The 17,352-nt window shown below is 40.6% G+C and overlaps 1 protein-coding gene across 1 annotated transcript in view; it reads right to left on the bottom strand.

Moving 5' to 3' along the window:
* Positions 1-17,352, bottom strand: part of GABBR2 (gamma-aminobutyric acid type B receptor subunit 2) — an 847,514-nt gene that overhangs the window by 330,386 nt on the left and 499,776 nt on the right. Inside the window, exon 8 of the mRNA XM_054020335.1 lies at positions 1,785-1,845. Within this exon, the coding sequence (XP_053876310.1) occupies positions 1,785-1,845 (61 nt within the window). The remainder of the gene's footprint in view (positions 1-1,784; positions 1,846-17,352) is intronic.

The following is a 17,352-nucleotide window of genomic DNA, read 5'->3' as shown; positions in this document are numbered from 1 at the left end:
GGAGAATGACTAGGTCCCTCATAACTCTTCGCTCAGTGTTCAGGGATCTGGGAGACACCCTGGTCAAATCCCTCTGCCACCTGAGGAAAAGAAGGAATTTGAGCTGAGAATCTACTACCTCTCAGTTGAATGTCCTAACCACAGAGTTAGGGATATTCTGATATGTGGTTCTCTCAGTCTCTCCTGGTGAAGCTGTTTCACTGTGGATAAATAATGAAGGAATCACTGGGATAGAGAGAAAGAGAGCAAGCATGAGAATGACACTGTAGCCTGGTGATTAGAGTACTCATGTAGGAGAGCGAGGATCCAATCTCCTTGCTCTAACGATTTTGTTTTATTTATTATCCACAATGGAACAGCTTCAATAGGAGAGAGTGAGGGAGCATAGCCCAGTGCTTAGGGCACTCACCTAAGAAGTTGCAGGTCCCATTTCAAACCCCTTTTCCCCCTCAGGTGGAGGGGGGGCTTCCACATCTCACGTGAGTATCCAAACCACTGGGCTAGAAGTTGGAGGGAGGTTGTCCTCCTCTGGCTGTTTTTTATGTGAATTCAACTATAGGGACCTGTTCTGGTAGATGAGGTGTAAACACACTTACTGGATTGGGTTCTGCAGGTAAGTTTGGCGGAGGAATGCCCCTGTTCCCCTGGTTCGTGCATTGCTCTTGGGCTTTGGTGTCCAGAGCCCTGGCGTGGGGCTGCAGTTTGCATGCTCAGAGGCAGGAATGTAGGTGTCTAGGGAACTTTTGGAATCATTGGAACAATTTACCCAGGGTCATGCTGGATTCTCCATAACTGACAATTTTTAAATCAAGTTTGGATTTTTTTTTTAAAAAATACATGCTTTAGGAATTATTTTGGGGAAGTTTTATGGCCTGTGTTATACAGGAACTCAGACTAGATGATCATCATGGTCCCTTCTGGCCTTGGAATCTATGACAAAAAGCTTTTATGCAAAAATTCAGGGGCTGAAGCTGAGCAATTTTAGGTGCCTACAGAGCTAGGGGGCAGCTAAGTGGGGGTTTTGTGACTCCTAGTGGGGCCTGATTCTAGGATTTAGGTGCCTAAAGTGGCAGCGAGGTGCTCAAGTCCTTTTGTGAATCTATCCCTGAGACTCTCCAACAGGTGTTCTGCCTCCCTGGGGGAGATTGTCTCCTGAACTGTCCTCCCAGTGCAGGGCTGTAGCTAAATCTCACTGGTTAGCCTGTAGAGAATGCCAGCACGGAGTTAAAAGAGCTGAGATACAGGGTGGGTGAGATAATATCTTTTACTGGACCAACTGCTGTTGGTGAGAGAGACAAATGATGGAAGTTGGTCCAATAAAAATTATTACCTCATCCAGCTTGTCTTTCTAATATCCTAGGACCAACACAGCTACAACAAACTGCACTAAAAAAACTGGTGAGAACAACTATTCCATCTTTCTAAGTTCTAACCTGCCTTGTTGTTCAGAAAGGACTGCATTTAACACTCAATATTTCTGCTCTTTAGCACAGCTTTTCAATAGCTCTTTGCTTGTTTGAAATCTCTGGTTGATGATGAATATTAGGTGCTCAGTGATGCTTAGTGCAAGAAAAGTATAACAATACAATTTTTCTCAAAGAGAAAGAAAAGTCCATTATTTCTGGGCACTTGTTACTTGATATTCCTTTATTTAGTTTATTTATTTTCAAATGGCTGTATGTCTTCAGGCTATTCTGAGGCAAATACAACTCAGAGTCACACAAGTTTGCAGTACCAGACATGATCATAATGTAAATTAAAGGCAATAAACATCCATAGCCTACCTTGAAACTGTGTAAATTTGATGGTTCCCATTCTCTCTCCATTTCTGAATACAACTTGACCCTAAATAAAGCAAATAAATACCTTAAGTTTTATAAATATTTTATAATTCATTTTAATTCAAACTACAGTTCATTCCAGTTCACAGTTAAAACATCTAATATGGACATTTATTACTCAAAGATCAAACACAACTGGTATTCAAATAAATCAATAACTAGCCCTAAATAGAACTTTTTATCCATAGATCTCAACGTGTTTTACAAAGGAGGTCAGTATCATTATACCCATTGGGAAACTGAGACACAGGGAAGTTAAGATCATCTCGCAAAGCACTGGCAGAGCTGGGAATTTTAAAACCAGGTCTCTTCGTTCCCAGACTAGTGCTCTTAAGGAAGTTTTAGGGGCTTGAGGACCATGTGTTTGGAGTATTAAGTGTGCAATTCTGCCACCCTTACTCATCTTGGGCAAAGACTTAATACATGATCATAGAATATCAGGGTTAGAAGGGACCTCAGGATGTCATCTAGTCCAACTCCCTGCTCAAAGCAGGACCAATCCCGAACTAAATCCCCAAATGGCCCCCTTAAGGATTGACTTTACAACCCTGTGTTTAGCAGGCCAATGCTCAAACCACTGAGCTATCCCTCCCCCCTCAGGTCTGCTAAGATTAGTGGAACTACTTCTATAGTAAGATATTACTTTAATGTGAGTCACTGTTGTAATATTGGACCCTAACTGACAAAGGAGCTGCACTAGGCACTCTGGCTGCCAGAGATACCTCCATGGAAGTTTACTTACTGTATTGATTTGGACTAGATATTACTTAGCCCTTATGACAGCGCATAATGGATGTGGGGGAGAGAGTAAGGATCTTCCCCTGCTCCGCCCACCTTGCCTTGCACAGCATGTATAGAGAAGTAATCTAACCCTTGTGATTGTCATTAAACACTGTGGGAGCCTAATTATCTTCTCATATCAGTGCAAATCAGCACTTAGTCCTTTGAAGTCTGGGGACTCCCGCCAATGTAAAACCAGTGTAAAAGAGAGGAGAATCAGTCTGTGTGTCTTTGAATGTAAAAGACACACAAATAAGCTGTTGTTCCATCAAATCCAGTAATCTGATTCTGGCAGTGGCCTATGTCAGATGCTTCAAAGAAACATGAATATCCCCATAATACACCAGGATATTTGTGGAACTCTGTTTGTGAGGAATTCATCTCCAACATCCTGCAGTTGATTTGGTCATAACAAAATACGTGGAAAATTGAGGTTTCATATCCATTGTATCATTGTTTTTATCTAGGATTACAGTAAGTATTATCGAATCTTATACAAGTATCTGGTATTTTAAAATATGCTATTAAATAATTTATCTCATGAACTTAGAGGCAACGAATTTCACAGGTTGACTATATGCTTCATAAACAAGTATCTCTTTTTATTAGTTTTAAATGTAATACCTTTCAGTTCTGCATCCTTTTGCTCTTGTTTTATGGAATAGAGCAAGAAGGAGCATCTGAACAGAGGCCTTATGACCTTCATTAGTTAGAGTTTATAAATCAAGACACTCCTTTCTCTTCTGTCCATGCTAAATTATTCCAGTCTTCATAGCCTCTTAACACTTGCAAATCCCGCCATGTTTCACTCCAGCTATCTTCACTTTCAGGTACAGATAGTCTCCTTAATGAGCTATCGGCTACCATTCCAGTATGTGATCAGGAAGGAGGCTCTGCAACAACTGCACGTCCATCATTGTCTTTCCTTCTCTCCAGGGGCTAAGCACAGTCTCATTCAAGATCTGTTATGTCTCCAGGTGTCGCTGTGCTGCCCTAAACACCTGGACTAAAATTTCTAAAGAGTTTTTCAGCCACATCATATATACAGTTCCTATGTGGATGAAATTCAGTCATCATAGTTACTACATTTCACACCAATGTGGGTCTTAAAATAAAGATAGTTGAGATGGAGATGCAGAATGAAGTTAACAATTAACATATGCCTAGGGCTAGGAGGTACATTGGTTACATCATTTGCCCTATACCGCTATAGATCTAGGTGCAAAACCTGACTTAAGTCACAAATAGAATGAGTTTGGTAGTTCAAGATCTAGAGGCTCTGGCAGGGTTGCTGTTGTTATTTATTTATCCTGTACCAAAAAGTGTGCCAGATGTCTCAGACCACAGAGAAGACGTGATCGCTGCCTGGAAGAGCTTAAAATCGAAAGTATCCTTACTTAAGTCCAGTAATACCTTACTGTGTGAATAGTCCAATTGATGTCAATGGGACTATATGCAGACTAATCAACTTGAGTAAGCATGTTAGAATTGGGCCCTAAATAGTCAAGCCATATAAAGGGCACAGCCATACCAACAAAGGCATCATCAGTTCTGCCTGGCCTTTACACAACTACTTGGAATAGGGGATGGAGCCATGAGCCTTACCTCCCTTTGTAAGGATAGACAGAACTGCAGACCCTGCACTCATGGAAGGGAAGCACAGTGATTGCTTTCTAACTACTCCTCCAGGCATAAAAGATGCTCTAAAAGGTCTGGGGAGATGTGCAGGGCCAGCCTTGGGGGTGGGTGAGCAGGGCAGTTCCCTGGGGACGCCACACCACTCAGTCACTGGCTTTGGGTCTTTTCTTTGTTTTTGCTTGGCTGGCTGGGGAGTGCAGGGTGGGCATCAAAAATATTCTCTGCCCTGGGTTGCCAAAACAGGGAAACACCTAGGGTTGGCCCTGGAGATGTGTTTGGGGATGAGTATGCTGCAGACCTTAAAAGGGAATAGGGGCATATGTGCTCCTGCTGTAGATCAGAGAGTTCTGCAAAGTATTCTGTTTCTCTGTGGGAATATTGTAGCTTTGGATTGCCCTCAGAAGCACAGTGGAGCATTGAGGCACAATCAAGCCCAAGCTGTTTGAGGTTATGTTAGGTGTATATCTTGCTAGTTCCAATGTATGCAGTGTTGTTGTAGCCATGTTGGTCTCAGGATATTAGAGACACAAGGTAGGTGAGGTAATATCTTTTATTGGACCCACTTCTTTTGGTGAGAGACAAGCTTATGAGCTTAAGACAGCTCTGCTTCATGTCTAGGAAACATACTCAGAGTGTCATAGCTAAATACAAGGTGGAACAGATTGTTTAGCATAAGTAGTTAACACATATTTCAAGGGACCATTCAGGGTGTAGTGGCTTTTAACACCGCCACCAGTCATAGAAGAGAAAGGAAGTGAGGGGGAGAGAAGAAAGCTTGGGGGGTGGCATTGTTAGTGGGTTATAGAATGTTGTAATAAGCCATAAATCCAGTGTCTCTACCCAGTCCAGGATTGTTAGTGTCTAGTAAAATTGTGAATTTAAGCTCCCAGGCTTGTTTTTTGAAAGCGCTGTGCAGGTTTCCTTTGAGGATGAGCACTGATAGGTAAGGTATAGAGCCATAGGTGTCGACTCTGTGGGTGTTCCGGGGCTGGAATACCCACAGGGGAAAATGGTGGATGCTCAGCACCCACTGGCAGCCCCCTATTAGCTCTCCCCCACCCTCTCAATGCCTCCCACCTGCTGGCAGGCCCTGCGTATCAGTGCCCCCCCCGCCCAGCGCCTGACGCCCGCTGCGAACAGCTGTTTTGCAGTGTGCAGGAGTTTGGGAGGGAGGGAGGGAGGGGGGAGGAGCGAGGATGCAACGCACTGAGGAGGGGGCGAAACTGGGTGGGAAGAGGCGAGTCAAAGGTGGAGCGGGGGCAAGAAGAGGTGAGATGGGCCCAAGGGGGAAAGGGGTAGAGTGTGGGCGGAGCCTGGGGCAGAGCTGGGGGTCGAGCACCCCAAGGCACTTTGGAAAGTTGGGGCCTGTATATAGAGCGATCACTTTGTGATAGGGTGTTTTTGTCTTTTATCATTTTCCTGTGTGAGTTCATTTGAGAGCATAGTGATTGTCTAGTTTCACCCACATAGTTGCTATTGGGGCATTTAGTACCCTGGATGAGGTACATCATGTGATTTGATAGGTATGTGTAGGACTCATGGATCCTGAAAGGTGTGTGGTGGGGGGTACTGATCATTGTAGCAGTGGAGATAGGTCTGCAGGTTTTGCATCTGTTGTTCCAGTAGGCTCTGATGCCACTTTGAGTTGGTGTGTCCTGGTCTGTGGGGAGCTTGCTTCTGATGCTGAGCTTGGCAAAGTTGGGGGCATAGGCACCAACTCTGTGGGTGCTCTGGCCCTGAAGCACCCATGAGAAAAAATGGTGAGTGCTTAGCACCACCAGCAGCCCCCATTAGCGCCTCCCCATCTCCCCCCAGCGCCTCCTGCTTGCTGCGATCAGCTGTTCTGTGGCATGCAGGAGGTGCTGCGGGGGAAGAGGGAGGAGCAAGGGCTGGGCATGCTCAGGGAAGGGGGTAGGGTGGAGCAGGGACAGGAAAAGGAAAGGTGGGGGTGGGGCCTTGGGCAAAGGAGTGGAGGGAGGGGGGGCTGGGGTACTCCCCCCTGGCACATTAGAAACTCAGGACTTATGGTTGGGGGGAGGGTAGTTTGAAGGCCAGAAGTGGGGTTTCAGGAAAGATTTCTTTAAAGATGGGGTCCCCATTGAGTATGGGTTGTAGTTGTTAGATAATTTCTTATATGGGTTCCAGCGTGGGGTGGTAGATGAAACTGGACTCAGTAAACTCTTGAATGAACTCATACCGAAAAATGATAAAAGACAAAAACATCCTATCACCTGTGGGTGAACACTTTTCACAAAGTGATCACTCTATATCTGACCAATCAGTCCTCATCCTCAAAGGAAACCTGAACAATACTTTCAAAAGACGAACCTGGGGACTTAAATTCATAACTTTGCTACACACTAAAACTCATGGACTGAATGGAGACACTAGATTTATGGCTTATTACAACAATCTATAACCCGCTAACCACCCTCTCCCCCCGACTCCAGCTAACTCCGCCCCCCTTTTCTCCTATGACTGGAGCAGTGTTAATGGGCGACTTCAGATTGAATGGTCCCTTGAAATGTGTATTAATTACTTATGCTAAACAATTTGTTCCACCTTACATTTAGCTGTGACACTCTGATTAGGTTTTCCAGATCTAAAAAAGAGCTCTGTGTAAGCTGAAAGCTTGTCTCTCACCAACAGAAGTTAGTCCAATAAAAGGTATAACCTTATGCACCTTGTTTTACCAGTTCCAAGGTTGTCAAACCAAACATCCTTCTTCAGTCCCTTCCGTGGGTCCTGGTGTCTCCAATATGCCTCCTCCCACCCTCTGCTTGTGACCTGGCTTTCTCTTCAGTGACATACTTGTCACAAAATACAGAAACCCCTCACATATCTTTTGTAAACAATTTCTATTGTTACTTCAACCGTTTTTTAAAAAAGTCTGTACCAAAAAAAAATCATCTCAGAATCCTGTTATTTCATCTGAATTTTCAGACTTTATTTATGCTAAGAAGAATTTTTAAACTTAGGAATTTCAGCATGCTGTAATGAGCAGCATGGATGAAATTTCCGTTTGAGTGGCATGATATGTAGGAAGGGTGTCATACAAGTCTCCCTCAACTAACTGTTTTCAATAGAACTAAAATCTTCTGCGGATTAATCCAAATCCACATTAATTCTTATATTCCAATATTCGTATTGGGGGACACACATAACAGATGTACTTATCCAAAATCTTCCTGGTGACTGCATTTTTGAGGAGCCTGCTGAGCATCAGGTAATCTTCCTGAATCTGTATGAATTAGCCTTTGCTTCAGTAAGTGTCTAGATAAGAGCATTTGAATGGTGGCTGTTTAGCATAAATACTCTTTTCTGAACAATCCATACCCCCTTTTGATGACCCCTTCTTGCCAATATAGCTGTGGAAGCATACCTGGAGCTGGCAGAAATCCATATTCTATTCATGGAAAAATGCAGAAATAAACTTCCACATTTATGGCTTATAAATTGTGTTTCAAACTGATATAGAAAAACGATGCTATCCTTCTGGTGTAATGCTAATGAAAATTCTAAAAAAACACAGTATCGTAGGAATTGCCATACCGTATTGCCCAAGGTTGATTCAGTCTAGTATCATCTGTGGAATCTGTCAGTGGCCAGCAGCATGTTTTACAGGAAGGCCCCTTGGTATGCAGTGTGGGATAACCTGCCCCCATGCATTCAGTCCCATCATAGTCTCTAACAGTGAGAGATTGGCTTAAACCCTGAAGCATGAGTTTAATATGACTTCAAACATCTTTGTTACCATTAATGATAACAACTCTGGATATTTGGGGAGATACTGTGGCCTAGTGGATAGCGCATTGGTCTTGTATTGAGGAGACCTCCTCTTATCTCTGCCACTGGCCTTCTGGGTACCCTTGGGCAAGTCTCTTCACCTCTCTATACTTCCATTTCCCCATCTGTAGAATGGGAATAAATTATACTGACCTCTTTTATCTAGTGATGGAAAGCACAATATGGTATTTTTACCATATTATCCATATACATATGCAATCCCTTGTTGAGTCTTGTTAAATTATTGCCCTCAATGACTTACTGTGGCAGTGAGTCCCACAGTTTAATTACGCATTGTGAGTAAAAAGTAGTTCCTTTTGCCAGTTTTACATTTGCCACCTCTTAATTTAATTGAATGTCCCCTTGTTTTTCTCACATGAGAGAGGGAGAACAAAGCTCATATTATTCACTGATAACAGTGATTTCTTGTGGTAGTTTTTTTTTTTAAATATTGTCATAAGCTCTGAGTTAATGCAGTTTTCCAAATTCTACAAAAAATAGTTTGCATATCTTTACTCATTAGTTTATTTTGGGGGGAGTAGGGAGGTCATTGTCCCCCAAAACTGCAAGCCTTGGGAACGCACATCCCTGTTGGCTTGACTGGAGCTGCCCCACAAATATAGAAGTCAAACTGTGCCTATGTCTTTACTAGTCTTTGTAATATCAGCAATATTTTGACAAATCCATAAAATGAGCACATTTACACTACTCATCTGCTGATTAAAGGAAAAGCCATCCTCACTTATATGCTGCGAAATTATCCACTGGTATGGATCAGCTCTGATTCGTCTGAATATACATAAACTTGTAGATAAATTATGTATTAGGAATAACAGCTGTACATTTTTAAAGCTTTTATTTTGAATTCTCCATTGTTAAGAATTGCTGAATTATTGTAATTTAAGCAATATACAAAGAAATTGCCAAATTTATTCAATGTATGTTTTCTCCAGTATTTTATCAGTGTAGCATGATTTTTAATATGTGTATATTCAAAATACAGTATTTCATCTGTAATAAGGCATGCTGGATAATGCAAAAATAATAATAATGAAATCAAATGTTATGCAATGGAAAACTTTTGCTGAATATTTTATCAGCTCTAATATTTGATTAAATTATTGTTCAAAACTCATGAGTTTAGTTCTAGAAACTTATTATACATAGATACATAAAGCAAAAAACTCCATTGGAGAAATGTCACCTTGCTACCCACCCTATAAGTAACCCCATCCACACAAATGTTAGGAAACAGGAAAATCAACAGTGGAAATGCTATAACCAACAACAGAAATGCTATTACTGTTCCAGGATTAAATGCTGACTACCCTGGTCTCAGGCAGGTTTACCATCTTCTTTCTTTCTTTCAAGAGGAAATTCATTCATACATACATACATGCATACCTACATACTGAGTCATTAATATGTAATTTTACATATATTGTAACTTAAAGCAGTAACAGGGAACTATAGTAAGGTAGCTAGTGGGGAAAAATCTACTAACTCAAACTTTGGCTATTTTATCTAAACATGAGAAAGAATCCCACTTTTTGGTTTAACAAAAAAGTAATAATAAGTCTAAAAAATGTATTAGTATCTTTATTTCATAAACTGAGAGATGGAATTTATAAAGAAGCTTATCAATGTTTAATGCCTATGATTTATGTGAGTAAAGTATTGATTTTTGCTGCTATTGTACAAGAGATGACATTTGTAGATGACGGATTACTTATAATGATTTAACATGTAGGTTCTTTGGCCCCAATCAACTCATTACTTTTTTGAGGTCAAGGTAGTAAATCTCAAGATTTATCAAGAGGATTGTCTTCCATATATTCCAGACTCATAAATTACTAACAATATTTTTCTGCGTCTAAGTGAATGGAATGTTTGAATAATGGATATGTCTAATGCATGCATTAGGCCCCGAGCTTGCAATAGCATATGCCAGTGCAGACCCATACAAATGCAAAAAGACAACACTTGGGTTTAAGGCCCCTTTGCAAGATCTAGACTTTGTTCAATATATGTACCACCTATGACTAGTTATATCAACAAATGATACTCTGTAGAATCACAAGACAAATAACAAAATAAATGTAATATTTAGATACATTAGTAGCAGTCTTTGGTGGTTTGATGTGTCATCAGTTGTACAGACAGATTTTTAAATAAAGTAAGAACCAAGACTAATGCAGTTACCAATGTTTTGAGTCCCACTAACTTGGCTTTGACTAAAGCATATGTTCTAGAAAGACATCCCATCTTTATTTAAAGACATCAAGACACTGAAGGTATGTCTTCACTGGCAGGTGTGATTTCCAGCTCAAGGGGAAATATTGTGTTAGCTCTGACTGAGCCAAAAATAGAAGAGTAGCTACAGAAGTGCCAGTTGCTAACTGACCTGAGTACAATCCTGCCTGGGACATTAGGTACATACTTGGGCAGCTGTCCACTCATGCTGCATGCCTATAGGATTAGCTATACAGGTGTAAGGCACCTTTATACTAACATAACTGTGTCCACACTAGGGGGAAGTACTACTTTAACTATTCCAGTATAGTTAAAGTGGTACAATTTTTTGTGTATAGACTAGACCTCACTTTAAGGCAGGTTTTCCAATCCCCAAATCATTTTTGTGGCTCTTCTCTGAACCCTCTCCAACTCTTCAATATCCTCTTTGAAGTATGAGCACCAGACCTGGACATGGTACTCTAGTAGTGGTCTCACTATTGCCATTAAATAAAAAGATCACCTCCCTTCTTTTGGTAGGTATATCCTTTTTTATACATTCAAGGATCACATTAGCTCTTCTGGCCACAGCATTACACTGGAAGCTCATGTTCAGTTAGTTAACCACTATGATCACATGCAGGTATGTTTACATTGCAATAAAAAACCTGTAGCAGTGAATTTCAGAGCCCAGATCAATTGGCTTGGGCTTGCAGGGGTCAGCCTGTAGCACTAGAAATTACAAAGTATAAATCAATGGTTTCAGAGTGGTAGCTGTGTTAGTCGGTATCAGCAAAAACAACGAGGAGGCCTTGTGGTACCTTAGAGACTAACACATTTATTTGGCCATAAGCTTTTGTGGGCTAGAACCCACTTCATCAGATGCATGGAGTGGAAAATATGGTAGTAGGTATATATACACAGCACATGAAAAGATGGGAGTTGCCTTACCAAGTGGGAGGTCAGTCTAACGAGACAATTCAATTAACAGTAGGATACCAAGGGAGGAAAAATCACTTTTGTAGCGGTAATGAGAGTGGCCCATTTCAAACAGTTGACAAGAAGGTGTGAGTAACAGTAGGGGGAAATTAGATTTTGTAATGGTTGGGTCATTACAAAACTTAATTTCCAACTGCCGTGATGGGACACTAGATGGGGAGCCCTCTGAGTTACTACAGAGAATTATTTCCCAGGTGTCTGGCTGATGGGTCTTGTCCACATGCTCAGGATCTAACTGATCACCATATCTGGGGTTTGGAAGGAATTTTCTTCTGGGTCAGACTGGTAGAGACCCTGGGGTTTTGTTTTTTGTTTTTTTTGCCATCCGCTGCAGCATGGGACATGGGTCACTTGCAGGTTTAAACTAGTGGAAATGGTGGATTCTCTGTATTCTTTAAATCATGATTTCAGGACTTCAGTAACTCAGCCAGAGGTTAAGGGTCTATTAGAAGAGTGGGTGGGCGAGGTTCTATGGCCTGCAATGTGCAGGTCAGACTAGATGATCACGATGGTCCCTTCAGGCCTTACAGTCTAAAATGGAGCTCTTAGTAGTTGTATATTCAGGATGGGATTATAAGAACACAAAGAACCCGCTATCAGAGATGCTGTCAATTCTTCAAATTCAGAAGTTTTAGCTTTAAATTCTTATATGTGAATTTGTTTGCTGGACGAATAAGAATAATTATCACACAGAAAGGGGGATTGTATTGTGAAAATTACTGATTCTGAAAAAGATTTAGGCATTTCCATCAAAAATGGTCTCCCACTATTATGCTGTGGCTAAAAGAGCTAACACAATTCCTGGATGAATTTAAGTAAAAGGATAGCATAAAATAGAAGCAGGGAAGTAATATTACCTATGTAAATAGCACTGGGGAGACAACTGCTGGAATGATGTGTCCAGTTCTGGTACAAACAAATCAAAAAGGATGTTGAAAAACTGGAGAGGGCTCAAAGAGATACACGAATGATCTCTAAAATTATAGATGATAATTTCTAACACCAAAATATTATATCCTACACAGCCTAATTCTATGTTTGACCTCATTCTGACAAAGATGAATTGAGCACAGAACTAAAAAGGTGGTTTAACAATATATCAGGAACAAAAGAAATCAGAGCAATGACATAGGTCTGTTACTACATAATGATAGTGAAATTATCAATGATGGAGAAAAGGCAGAAATGTTCAATAGATATTTTCTATATTTAAGGAGAAGCTGGATTACCTACAGTTTACAATGATAATGAAATGTTTTCCATTCCAACAGTTAGTAGGGGGGATGGTTAAATAACAACTCTTAAAGTTAAACATTTTTAAGTCTACAGGACCAGATAACTTGGACTCAAAAGTTTTAAAACAGTCTGACAAAGAAAAATCTGAATGACTGAATCTGACACTTTACAAAACTCGGAACACTGGGGAAATTCCAGAGGACTGGAAAAGACTAATGTTATCGCAGTATTTAAAAAGGCTAAATGAGAACTATAGAATGGCAATATAATTAATACCAACATAGTTTTAAGGAAAATAGGTCTTATCAAACAAATCTGATATTGTTTTTGATGCAATTTCTAGTTGGTTGACAAAGGTAACTGTGTTGGCATAATATACTTAGGGCTTGTCTACACAGGGAAGCTATTACAAAATAAGCTAGGGTGTGAATTTAAAGCACAATACCTATTCCATCATAATTCCCTGTGAATACTCTCATTCCCCCTAAAATCTGACTCTTTGCAGTTTAGCTTATTCAAGCTGCCAAAGTGCATTAAGCTAAACAGCACAATAGCAAATCATTCCAGGCTTTTTCCTCATATAGACAAGCTCTTAGACTTTGTAACACATTCGATGTGGTATATTCTGACTAAAGAATTAATATTATATAAAATCAAAGCAGCATATATTAAATGTTTTAAAAAACTGCTCAACTGATAAGAAAAAGTAATTGTAAATGGGGAATCACCCTCCAGTTAGTGTTAGTCCTTGTGGGCCTCACTAGAATCTGATCTTGGCCCGATACAATGCAGCATCTTTATCAATTATCAGGATGTAAATTTTCTGTATCTGCTGATTTTTTAAAAATGTCCAGCTTTAGTTAAAACAAAAGCTTTCAACATTTCCAATTTGAAATTTTTCAGAATTTCCATTCCACAAAATGATCCAGAATTTCATCTATTGTCCCAATTTGGGATAAAAATAAATGTTGACATTTTGGAAGTTCCTGTAGCATGGAAATACTAAATTTCATGCAGATACAGTGGCTAACATCAGTGGGTCACACACACAGCAGGCAAACTACAGTATATAGAGATGTCACTTACACAGAGTCTGCATGGCAGCCTGTGACACTGCTGATGGGAAATGGGTGCCTGAACAAATGTGGGGAGGCCCTATTCTGGTGTCCACTAACAGAACACAGGGTGAGAAAGGCTGAGAAGGTGATGAAGGTGCTACATGTTGTCTCACAAGTGGTCATGGGGTTACTATAGTTGGGTAGCAGTAGTTACTGAAGTTGCTGTATAGTCAACTACGACCTGCTGTCATTTCATTATGAAGGATAATTCCTGGGTCAATGTCAGCTTTTGTGTTCTGTTCCTTCTAGTTTGGCCTAAATGTGACATATCCAATTGCTAGCCAGTATGTATGTTAGGTGTAGTATACACCATGATAACACATATTATACTCATGGTCGTAATTGGTATATTAACTATATGTTGGATAATTACGCTAAATTGCACTATGATTACTCTTGTTCTTCTATGCTAAGTATCCCACAATACCTTGTAACAGTGCAACTCAGCATTTGGCACCTGCAGATAGGGAAATTGTCAAAAACAAGATGCAGAAGTATTCTACTTGGGTACAGGGAGTGCGTTCTTTGCCCAACTAGTTTAGAATTCTGGATTCAAAAACAATAGGTAACATGGTACCAGGCAAACAAGTTGAAACTGGTGGGTGGACTCTTAAATGATGTATAGAAATTTGGGCTTGAAAAAAAACCGCATTATAAATAGAAGTAGTTTGGGGAATTTGGGGAGAGTGATGAGTCGGTGGGAAGGAGAACACCTCTGTGTAGGTTCAGTGAACACACTGTGAGACCTGCTTCCCAGAAGGACTGGCAAGGTATTGACTCTTTTCTGTATTATACTCCTTTTGTCTTTAGACAGTAAATTGGACGAGCTTGGTTATTTGGTTTTAAACATTTTTAATATTGGGTAATCAAACAATTGGCTGTACAATTAAGCAATACAGTTTTCTTTCAGTAATGTCAACATATCCATGAAACCCTTTTGCAAAATCTTCCTGGAAGACTTCCTCAGTGTTCTTAAACCCAAGTAACACTCCCTTAGCTTTCCCTGTGACTCTGTAAACTCCTCAAGATAAGTCTCTTCCTCATTAGCTACTCTAATATTGCTCAGTGTGAGAGGGTGTCATGGTAGTCTTCTAACTGTCTGACCTTGAAGAGAACCCTTGTGCTGACAAATCGGCATCAGTCACAAACTCACAATTGTGATAGATTTGCCTGCAGATGTACCTTTTGAATGCAGGATTTAAGACAAGTCTGAAGAGATGAACACTCATCCCTTCTGTACCAACTGAGCAGCAGCATCACACTGTGGTGGGCTAAGCAGATTGACATTACTATCTAAGCAACAAGTATGTATATACCAGTGCGCACAAATTCTGGACAACTGTTAGGCGAGAGCTAATTAACTGAAACTGTGGAGGAAATAAGCCTTCCACATTGTGTGGCAGGCAACACTGGTTACAGCTAGTGGCAAACTCATCCTTCCTTCATGTGTGCCCATGCCAGTGTCTGGTAATTGTAGTATGTGGAGAAAGATAATACTCGTTAGCACTAGCATCGGTCATGGTAAGGATGTCAAGATCTCCTATCCCTCTGTTACTGACCATAGGGACATGCTGGAGGACTGCCAAATTCTGAGGAGTTAATTCTGGTGCAGCTGTCCTTTAGCTTGCAGTCCCCCGTTGTTTTGCGAGACACTCACAACATTTCTATTTGCCTAGACTGTCGCGTTATCCAATTCCTTCTCCATACCTTATGCTCTTTGCCTGAATCTCCAACAACAATTGTATAAAATGTCAGTCCACATAGAGACATAGCCAGATTGGAACAAATAATCTGTCCATTGAGTCGGTTATCCTGTCACCAACAGTGGACAACACCAGATAGTTCAAATAAGGTGTGAGAAAATTAGTAGCTGGAGGATAACTTGCTTCTAGATAAATTTTCCTCCCAATCTTCAAGAGCTAGAGGTTGGCTTATGCCCTGAAGCATGAGGTTTTCTATCCTGTCCAAATCTTTAGTTTGTTTCCACTATTGACTCTTCCAACACTGGATGTTCTAGTTCTCTATGTACTTTTCGGAATCCTGCTAATCTCTTGGTCTCATTGGCATATCATGGCAATGGGTTCCACTGGCTAAATGTGCACTGTGTGGAAAATTATTTCCTTTAATTGGTTTTAAATGTTCTATCTTTCAATTTTTTTTAAATGTCCCCTTGTTCTTACATTATGGGACAGGGAGAATAGAAGTTGTCCATCTATTTTCTCTATATCATTTATTATTTTGTTTACTTTTCTCACACCCCTTTTTATTCACCTCCTTTCTAAGATAGAGTCGCAGTCATACAATCATAGCTATGTAGGGCTGGACGGGACCTCAAGTGTTCTTCTAGTCCACTCCCCATGCTGAAGTAGGAGCAAGTATATGTAAACAATCCCTGACAGGTGTTTGGAGGTTTTAAAGAACATATTTGATAATGACAGGGATTCCATAGTCTCCATAAGTAACCTGTTCCAATGCTTAACTATCCATATTTAAAAAGTACTTCCTTATAGCTAACTTGAATTTCCCTTGCTGCAACCTAAAGGTATGTCTATTCTTGTGGCAGTGTGTACAGTACAGACAATGCACAGCCAGCTAGCATGGGTATAAACAGCAGTGCAGGCATAGCTTAAGTGAGTAGAGTACTCTACATGCCTGAACCATAGGGTATATATGCTAAACGGCTCTCTACACACCCACACAGCGTCTCCCATGGCTACACTGCTATTTTTAGCAGTGTAGTGTCCCAGAGCCTTTCCCCATTGTAGTGAAAGACTAGCAGCGGGGAGAGGCTCCAGGAGCTCCCCTTTGCTCAGAGCATTTCCCTGCTGCCTCCCCGCATGACAGAACCTTTCACTGCTGCATATACCAACACACTGTCTTTTCAGTCTCTGCATATGAGAGTTTTTCCAGACAATCATCTCCAATAATTCTGGTCACCCATTTCTGAACCCCCTCTAATTCTGCTGAATTCTTTTTTCAGATGTAGTAACCGTAAATGAACATGGTAGTCCTAGTGAGGGACATTGATTTATGTAACGACACTATAATATTTTCAACATATTCTGCATCTCATTCCATATCGATGCTAACATTTTGTTGTATTTTGGATTTTTTAACTCCACTACATGTTAAGCAGAAGCCTCATTCATCTGTTACAGCAGAACAATTGTTCATAAGGTCTTTCCTCAGAAAAAAATATTGTATGCTAGTACAATTTTATCTACCTCAGCATCTGTGAAGTTACCCCCCCGGCGTCATTTTTTTTTTAGGGTTGGGTGTGGACGAGTTTCTTTTCCTTTTGTCCCAGCTCTGCACTTTGTCATTAATTTGCCCTTTCATAAAACCAGCATTGTTGTCAGCACCAGATAAACCCAAACTGAGCCACTCTAGGACTGCTGGGATAACAATTCAATGATCTACATACACTTGTAAACAGCTCTGCAGCAATGAGGAAGTGCTATCATTTTATTTTCGAGCATGGCAAGCAAAAATACTATTAGCAAACTCCTGAGCACTTTGTGTTACACACAGCAGCAAGTCTGAGACTGAATTATTCTGACAAGAGATAATTATTGCAGTCTGAACAAAGAGCTGAGAGTCTCAGCTGGTGGAAGTGGGGAAAGGGGTGGGGGGGGGGAGTTAAATCTAAGAAACCAAGAATAATGGCATTACATTTGTCAATCATTAGTGGTGAAGAATGAAAGGAAACCTAACACCACTCC

The sequence above is a fragment of the Malaclemys terrapin genome, chromosome 2, assembly GCF_027887155.1.
Source record: "Malaclemys terrapin pileata isolate rMalTer1 chromosome 2, rMalTer1.hap1, whole genome shotgun sequence".
In the NCBI taxonomy this organism is placed as follows: Eukaryota; Metazoa; Chordata; order Testudines; family Emydidae; genus Malaclemys; species Malaclemys terrapin.
This window is presented reverse-complemented; position numbering and strand designations above follow the sequence as displayed.